This window comes from Babylonia areolata, chromosome 10 (assembly GCF_041734735.1).
Source record: "Babylonia areolata isolate BAREFJ2019XMU chromosome 10, ASM4173473v1, whole genome shotgun sequence".
NCBI classification, from domain to species: domain Eukaryota; kingdom Metazoa; phylum Mollusca; class Gastropoda; order Neogastropoda; family Buccinidae; genus Babylonia; species Babylonia areolata.
Window position 1 is genome coordinate 37,275,806 of NC_134885.1, and position 9,495 is coordinate 37,285,300.

Below are 9,495 nucleotides of genomic sequence, written 5' to 3' on the forward strand. Positions count from 1 at the left end.
ACATCTTCGTGCGTGAGTGTGTGTGTGTGTGCATGTGGACATTATTTTTGGGCACCAGATGCAGACAGACTGTGTGACAGCAAACATGAAGAACAGCTGGTTCAGGTAGAAAGTGCAGTGGGCGTATTGATGCTTGTATTTGCTGTGGTCCTTGGTTACTTTTGGTACTTACTGCCTAAACAATGTGCAGACTTGTCATGCATTGTGGTGTTCATGTGGTAATTGATTTTGTGAGAGAGAATATTATTATCATTTGTGAGTTTCTCTCGTGACTTTAGTTGGGGGGGAGGGGGGGGGGAATTAAATACTTTTTGGGTGAAGATTTTTTTTTTTCTTCAAACTGGTGAAGGTAGGGTTTTTGTGATACTGGATTTTGTTGTTGTTGTTTTTAACTCTTTTTTTTTTATTCAAAAGAAAGTTGGACAACATGAATTTAAACATTTTGAACATATCTACCATAAATTGTCGGGTTTTAGGGGAACAGTGCTAATTGCTAATTTTATATTCAGTTCATGTGATTTTCATTTATGCAGTGGTTGGGTCAGTTTTAATCAGAGACTGGGACACATGTAGTGAAACGTCTCACCGCAAGTTAAACCATTTTTTAAATGTCAGTTGACGGACTCAGGTATTCAAGTTACAGATGCTTGATTTTTTTGTCTTTGCTTTTTAAATGACAATAATGATGGGTTTTTTTTTGTATGGTTGTGTGTTTACCTTTGTAATTTCTTTGGCTTCCTTGATAGTCTTCTACATCCTGTTCAAGATACAGGATACAAGAATATTATTTCTGAAAAAAAGAAATTGTTTACACTTTTGCAGATAAAAAATGTGACGTGTTAAAAAGCATATGTATTAGCTCCACAGAGCAACATAAAGTTCTCTTTTACAGATAATAAAGTATTCTTGTTCAGGATATATCTAAGGCCTGACTAAGTGCATTGGGTTACGCTGCTGGTCAGTCATCTGCTTGGCAGATGTGTAGCGTATATGGACTTGTCCGAACGCAGTGATGCCTCATTGAGCTACTGATACTGATACTATCAGTTTGCTTTTTGGTTGTTGTTTTTAAAAAAAAACAATGATGATGTAAGTGATTAGAGGTGAACCAAAAAGAAGAACATGGTGATTGTTTAGCTGGATTGGTGCTATCTTGTGTCAAACAGGTAACCTTCATCCAGTTTCATTCACTTTTGTTTTTTCTTCTTTCTTTTTCTTTCTATGTCTCCTTCATCTTCTTTCCTGTGTGGAGGATTGGTGCAGGGGCTCGGTTTTTACTTTTAATGTTGGAATGTATTGGACGGATTGTGTGTTGTTGTCCCAGAGAATAAGTGCAATCGTGGGTGATAAAGGCACCGTTATGTGCTAGTCGGCTATGGTGTGTGTCCTTTGGCTTCTGATGTGATATGACGTGGAGAAATGGTAGGCGTGAACATGTTCAGGTGTGTATTCTTTTCTTTGCTGTCTCATCTTTCCGTGGGTCTTTCTCAGCATCTTGTCTCTTTCGTAGACACACTCATGTGCCCACCAACATATTTTTTTTTGTTTTTTTCATCCTGAATACAAAGACTCGTGGTACATTGAAAGGTTTTATGAAATTATACCCGAGTGTGCTTGTCATGTTAGAACCAGCATTTTTTTGTTGGGGGGGGTGGGGAGGGGGGGGGGGTTATTGTTCAGTTTGTAAGTGTGTCTTTGAGAATATATCAGCACTGCTGGTGTCTGTTTCTGGATTCTTATGAGGAAGAGTTTAAAGAACACAGACCTGCACCGATGTAGAATCAAACCTGAATCGAATAGATCTCAACAACATTGGCATTATGACAAGTCATTATCGCAAATCTGATGATCGTGTGATTTGGAAAAAAAAAGGGCTTCAAATTTGGTTCGCATACTTTTGTCTCAGTTTCTGGCATTTTTTCTGTTGCTTTCAGGCCTGTGTTCAGTTTGTCAGGCACTGATGTTAGCAGTGTAATGGGGACTGTCATCAGAGGGACATGGTGACAGCCTCCTCTTCATCTGCAGTGCTCACTCAGTCTAAGCAGCTACGCAAATCCTTGAGTGTAGAAGGTGTGGCATGCATGTATGTTGAGTCGGAATAAACACTGTATGACAACACAATGCATTCAGACAGAAGGGGGGGAGGGGATGGGTGGCACCAGATAAAAGCGACATTCTTGTTGGGAAGAGCATCCCGAGTTTCATGCTGAGAAATCAGTTGTGACTGGAATTTAACACAGTACAATACAATACTGTTTTACTGTTTTATACAATACAGTACAGTACATTATTGTTATTGGCACTTACACGGCACCTATTTTTGGCCAAGAGACCAAATTTGAAACGCTTTACACACACAATCACAAAAGGCTGCCTGCCAGGGTAGATCCAACTGACAGCTGATTTTAGGTGTTCATCATTCATCATTCGTTTACTGTGTCATTCATTGAGGCTTTAATCACACACACACACCTGCACCAGAAAAAGACATTATCAGTATATACAATGTGGTTGTAATACAGTACGATTCGGTACAGCACTAGTTTGACTTTAATTCGGTCAGTTCTTGTTTTATTTATTGTAGTGTGTTGTGAGGCCTGTGCTGTGTGTGCAGGGTATCCTTTCCATGAGGTCTTTTCGTTAGTGGTAACTTCCTCTGTTTCGTTTTAAACAGTTGGTTTTTGTTATAAATGAGAAAGCTTAATTTTGAACTGGTGACCATTTCATTTGTGAAAAAAAAAAAAAAAAAGTTTTATTTTTGGCACAGGTGACTGGTGTATAAGTGAGAAAGATCGATTTTTTGCGCAGATGATTTTGGCATACTTGAGAAAGTTTAATTTTATTGCTCAGGTTAGAAAGTTTAATTTTTGCACAGGTGACTGGTATATGAATGCCGAAGTATATTTTTCTTTGCACAAGTGATTTTGGTTTATAATTAAGAAAGTTAATTCTTTAACACATGGACCTTTTTTTACGTGTGAAAGCTTTTTCTTTTGCACAGGTGACTTCGGTTGATATGTGAGAAAATTTAATTTTGGCACAGGTGACTGGTTTATTTGAGAACTTTTAATATTTGTACATGCTATTTTGGACCATAGGTGAATGGTTTGTACAGGGTATCAGTTTGCCTGCTCTCTTTCTCTTTCTCTTTCTCTCTCTCCCTTTCTCTGTCTTTCTCTGCCCACCCACCCCCCTCTTTCTCTTTCTCTCTCTCTCTCTCTCTCTCTCTCTCTCTCTCTCTCACTGTGTATCTGTCTGTGAGACTCTCCATCTTTCTGATTAATCTTCATTTCCATAGATCTATGCAGTCTGTCAAGCTTTTGTGTTATTGTTGTTGTTTCAGTTTTACATTATGAATAACACATTTAACAGCAGCAACAAGAACTTGAGAAAGAGAGATGATGTGGAAGAGATTCCACACTGAGAGATCAGACAACAGTAATAAGGAATTGAGTGTTGTGAGACTACCTGATGGCTTTAGATAGAATAATCTGGTTTGTGTATGTGGTGTATTTAAAATGGCATCAGTCAGCAGCCTTTCCACACCTAAAACTCACAGAAAACATGGGCAGCGCATGCAAGCTCTCTCCCTCCCACTCCCCAACCTCCCTCTCCCTCCCACCCACCCACACACAAACACACTCACACACTCACAAACATGCACACACATGGTCATTGAATCGTTTTTAGGGTAATGGTTATTGACAGTGTGGTGGCAGTAGTCTGTTCAGTTTTACAGGTCAGAGAACGCTCGAGTGGGCACGAACCCCCATTGGAAATTATCTTGATAAACACTCTCTCTCTCTGTCTCTCTCTGTTGAGTTGAGTTCCATGCCTTTTGTTCTGTATCTGTCTTGAGCCTGTTATATTTTCACAAAACTTTTCTTTTTACTTGGTTCTCCTTTATTTTCTTCTCCTCCTCCTCCTCCTCCGTTTTTTTTTTCTGCTCTACGCAGGAGACAAGAGTCCCTTTTGTTGTTATTGTGGCCATAAATTGGTGTATGATTTTTGTGTACAGTTCTATATTTACATTTTGTTTCTACATTTTGTTTCAAATCGTTTGGCCCCAGAAATATTGGGAGATGGTCTGGTACTGTGGGCATCTAATGGCTAAACTTGCTAAAGTTGGGAAACTGATTCATGCTGGATGTTCTGTTTGAGGAAGATATTAGTTGTGCAGTCGGCAGTTAACCGTTGTCGCAAAGGATCTGGTCGTTGTGAAGGTTTTGATCAACTGAGTGTTGTGTGATAAATTATGAGGTTTTGGTCTCACTTTTCGTGGTATCTCTCGATTTTTGGCAGTCATCGCGGCTTCCACTTTTGACCGAGGATTAAAACTACTGGAAGAGTTGGGGGAGAATTTTCCATCCCAAATATTATATGTGAGAGGTAAGATGTCATCTCTGAATTTGACACTGGACCAACAGATGGGATTTTGTTGTTTTCTGATGGGGGAGGGGGTGGGGGGGGGGAACTATTTTCATTGGTGAAGAATCAGGAATATGACATCCCCAAACATAGGTGAGAGGGAACTGAACATGGTTCAGTTCCTATTTTGCCTCACACTTTGCACAGTTGAAAGGCAACAACCTTTTTAGTGTTTGCCAGTTTTTTCAAAAGCATTCATGTTAATTTTGATGCTTGCTTCCTTCCCCATTGACTGTTGGTGCAGTTATGTGGCCTCAGTTTTCTCGTGGGTTCCAATTCACAGAAAGTGTAAAGCGGTAGGTTACCCCACCATTACTTATATCTGTCAGCAAAAAATGAGCTGTGGCATAGGGTCTACTACAGTGTATATTTTGCGTGATTTCATGTTATATGTATGACACACAAAATACACTGGTGTTTTGTGGTCATTTGGGGTGGGACGGGGATGTGCTCTTGTTGCGTTCTCTCCATCTGTGCGTGTATTTTACATCATTTGATATTACATCATTTGATATTTTTACAACGAATAAATAACTACACAATCATGGAAAAAATTTAATCCTTTTAGTGATAGAGTCAAATAGATTATTACGAAGTTAAACATATTGTTATTATTGTTCCTATGAACGTTCATGAAGCTGCTGCGAAAAAATTAGCAAGGCGGAAATAGATTTTTGAAAATTACAAAATATTTCAGTCCATTGTTTGTGCCGTTGCGACACAGCAAATGTCATTTCGTCAGAAATTGGCTGGCTGCTCAAGGGCTAAAGCTACAGTTGTTTTGTTGTTGTTTTTTTAACAGAGCATCAGATACAGATGAACATTTCCCCTTTCCCCTAAACTGTGAAAGTCTTGTTTTATGCCAGGACTGGGAAAAAAAAGGTAATAAACATTTATGACTTGAATACCCAGTCCCTGATGGTCCAGGGAGAATATTTTAGACTTCCGTTCTTATTTTTGTTGTTACGCAGTTGTATGAATTACTTATACAGATATTTATCCTTCTTTTCCCCCCTACTTCTGTCTTCAAAATGAAGTTCCGTGATATCTTTTTTTCCTCTTTCTTCCTTTCTTTCTGTGGAATAAAACTTTGGTGATATGAGATGTGATAAAATCCAATTTTATGAAGTTAAGATTTTCTTTTCCTGATCCCACCTGCTCTTCCTCCCTCTTAACTCCCTCTCATTCTCTCTCCACCTCTCTCTCTACCTCTCTCTCTTCCCTCATCCTCTCCCACCATCCTACTATCCCTCCTCCCTCTATATCATGTGAAAGATGTGTGCATATTTTATTGTGGAACAGAATTTAGGAAATGTTTCTAAATTATTTTTAAGCATGAAGGGTGATGGTATAAATGAGCAATGTAGCTATTTAATTGAATCCCCATTTGTTTGTATTTCAAAGAAAATTTGCTGCTTCTCCAGTGGAGATGAAATTCATCTGGCTTTCATTGCTGCATTTTTGTTATGTCATCTGTATATAAGCGGTCATATTATAGATACAGAAGATGTTTTGTAATATAATATTGTTTGTGGTGTTCTTGGCTGCGTGAAGTCAAGCAATGGATTTTTTTGGAAGCAATGTCTGATGTATGCCTATAGCTTTATACAGAATAAACCTTTCTCGTCATGAACTTTGTGTATATATGCTGATGTGTTTGTGAGTCTGTCTGTCTGCATGCTTGTGTGTGCATGTGTTTTAAGAGTGAGAGAGATAAATGCTGTGAACAAAAGTGGGAAGAATATCCAGAAAGTTTAGCAAGAGCATCCAGGAAAAAAAAAATGTTGCAAAAAAGAGCTGGAACTACCTTATACATGTGAACAGGCATAGGTTTTCATATAGTCATCCATCCAAAACAAAACAATAAAGAGGAAGAAGAAGAAAAAAAACTTGTTTGTCACTGACAAGTGTGGACGTATATACAGAATGATACTTGGGGTTTTTTGGGGGGGTTTTTTTTGTATGTCAACACTTAGGACTGTTGAAATATAAACAGCTTCTTTTAAGCTGATTCAGAATGAAACTTTAGGGACATGAAGTCTTTCAACAAAGCAGAGAGTTAAAACTTCAGCACTCGACATTTCTAGAATAGATGAAATCATCTTGTAGTCAATAGACAACAAACCAGTGAGAAGAGGAAGACTTTGTTTTAGAACATGCAGTGAAGCCATGATAGTCATGAAATGCTATATCACACGCGCGCGCGCACGCACACATACTTTTACTCACATGCGAACACAGTAATTTCTTTTCCCCCCTCGATTTATTTTCCTACCCTCGTCTAATATCACTTAGAGTGAAAAGACGTTAAACTAAAGAAAGAAAGAACACACACACACACACACACACACTGGGTTCTTTTTTTCTTTCTTTTTTCTTTTTCTTTTTTTCTTTCTTTTAATCCGAGGAAGATAATGGGCACTTTGTTCATAATCCGGAAAGTTGAACTCATTGCCTGCACATATGCGCACGCACGCATACATGAACGCACACATGCATGCAAACAGGCACATACACTGTATGTGTCTCAAAGAGAAAGACACTTTAAACAAGGCAAATGGCACCATAAGTTATTCAGTGACAACTAAGTATTTCGTCACGATAGATCATAATCATCCACTCTCAAGACAAAAATCATGCCATCACTTACAAGGATATCATATAGTTTATTCACTTTGTGATTTAAACAAACCAAGACAGACACTGTTTTTGTTTTGTTTTTCCCATTGCTTTGTAGATTCACCTATATAGATTACAGTCCTCCTGACATACCGAATCACAGGTCTATGCATCACACTTTGAAACAGATTATACAAACAAAACAAAAATTCATTTACATTTATCTGATGTCTCTTAACACAAGCTGAAATTTCAAATGATTTTTTTTTTAATTTGTCGGATAAGCATGCCTTGATATATATGCATTTATGAATGTGTGTGTATAAATATGCACACGTTTCAAGGTACACTTTTCTCTCCATATTGCCATTACTGTTTCTTTGTTTTGTTTTTGTTTTGTTTTTTATCATCCCATGCCAAGTCTGCACGACCACAGGTAAGAAAAACAGTGCAAAACTCTGTAGATTTTTTTTTCTTTCGGGGATGGAGAGGGTGTGGGCGGGGGGAGATAAGGGGTAGGGTGGGGAAAAAACCCAGAAGGTGGGTTCTGAGAACTTCACCAATGTAGGGAGCATGAAATACTGGTAACTCATTTTTTTTTATGAGTGACAGTTGTAGACCGGTATCACTTATCACAACAGTATGAAAGCACTTCTCTCTGAAAAATTCACATAACGCTTTTGAATAGCTGTGCTTAAAATACAAAGCACACACACACACACACACACACACACACACACAATCGCGTCTCTGAATACAAACCTACCTGCATGTATTCGTGTGTGAACAGACACCTAAAAAGTGTTCCCACAATGACGTAGCCCCAGTCAAATATGATTTTAAAAAACAACAATCACTACATGAACAGCTGTTCAGATCACACACACGCGCGCGCGCGCGCGCAATCATCTGAACTGCCACATCACTCCACACACACAAACAACCTACCAAATTCTAAATACATGACAGGATGGTCAACAAAAACAACAACAAAATAGATGAGATAAAAAGAAAAACAACAACACATCACTATTCTTTTTTTTTCTTTCTTTTTTTTTTTCTTTTCTTTTTTTTTTTTTTTTTTTTTTTTGCGTCATCCCACATAAAACATGGCGGGTAATAAAGCAATCCCTTCCTCATCACCACAGGTATAGAGCTACACACACACACACACACACACACACACACACACACATAATACTGATAATGACAAAACAGAATAATGATAACATTACCAATAATGATAAGTAGTAGCACGTGTAATTGATTAAAAACCAGTTCTGAGTTATGAAAATTGAACAGTGGCGTCTTTCATCAGTGTCCCCAGAATAGTCCCACCACTTGCATTGATTCCACAGTATTGTCCAACACACGCGCGCACACAGGTAGCATGCACATGCTCACACATTAATTAAAACACACAGGTATCTTAAAAATCACTTCTCTCACACACACACACACACACACACACACACACACACACACACACACACACACACACACACACACACACAGTCTTCACCCTCTTTTTCGCCCCCGCCCCCCCACCCAAAAAAAAACCTGGTTAACCTCCACGACATGATAAAACTCAATAGAGAACCTTACTTTTTCTACCCCTTCGAGGGCACCTTTGACCGTGGCGAGGAAAAAGAGGAAGGGGTGGAAGGGGATGTGGAGGCAGGGGCACGGTTTACATGGGCATCCCCAGAGCCTTGACTTGCAAATCGGTGGTGCTGGTGGTGGTGGTGGTGGTGGTGGAGGGAGAGAAGAGCGTGATTCCTGTCCGTGCCAGGAAGGTCGGGGGGGCCGTCGTCCTGACGGGGGAGGTGTTTTGGATCCCCACGGAGGGGCTGGTGGTCTTTGGGATCCTGACGGAGGTGCTGGTGGTCTTTGGATTCCTGACGGATTGTGTCCGGGCCTTTCTCCCCCTCTTCCTCTGGCGCAGTGGATCCAGGATGATCACCACCCCTACCCCTACCCACATTCACACCCACACCCACACCCCATTCTCCTCCTCTTCCTCCTCCTCCTCCTCCTTTTTCATCACCCTGCAGGAAACGAGAACAAGAAGCAGCAGCAGCAGCCATGGCCGCGGACTCTTCTCCCTCCTCCTCCTCCTCCTGTTGTTGCTGCTCAGCGCCAGCGGAGGCGTTGAGGAGAGCGTGGTGGAGCTCCACGAGCACCTGAGCATCCCTGTGGGGCAGGAGGCGGAAGCGGGTCCCTAGGGCCATGAAGTGCGTGAGGAGGGTGTTGAGGTGGCCCTGCAGCCCCAGAGACAGCAGCAGTGGGTGGTGGCAGTGGTACAGGTGGGCCAGCACGTGCAGCAAGGACCGGTGGACCCTGCGCACTGCCTCGGGGAAGTCCGGCGGGAACTGCTGACCTGCGGGTTTTGACAATGATGAGAAGAAGAAGAAAAAGAAGAAGAACAGCAGCAACAACAACAACAAC

At 40.5% G+C, this 9,495-nt stretch overlaps 2 protein-coding genes across 2 annotated transcripts in view; both read right to left on the reverse strand.

Annotated features, from left to right (window-relative positions):
- Window positions 1-9,495, reverse strand: part of LOC143286631 (uncharacterized) — a 162,230-nt gene that overhangs the window by 42,282 nt on the left and 110,453 nt on the right. The gene's annotated exons all lie outside the window — the stretch shown is intronic.
- LOC143286976 (uncharacterized) overlaps window positions 7,075-9,495 on the reverse strand; it is a 27,737-nt gene continuing 25,316 nt past the window's right edge. Inside the window, exon 5 of the mRNA XM_076594967.1 lies at window positions 7,075-9,427. Coding sequence (XP_076451082.1) covers window positions 8,658-9,427 — 770 coding nt within the window. The 3' untranslated portion in view covers window positions 7,075-8,657. The remainder of the gene's footprint in view (window positions 9,428-9,495) is intronic.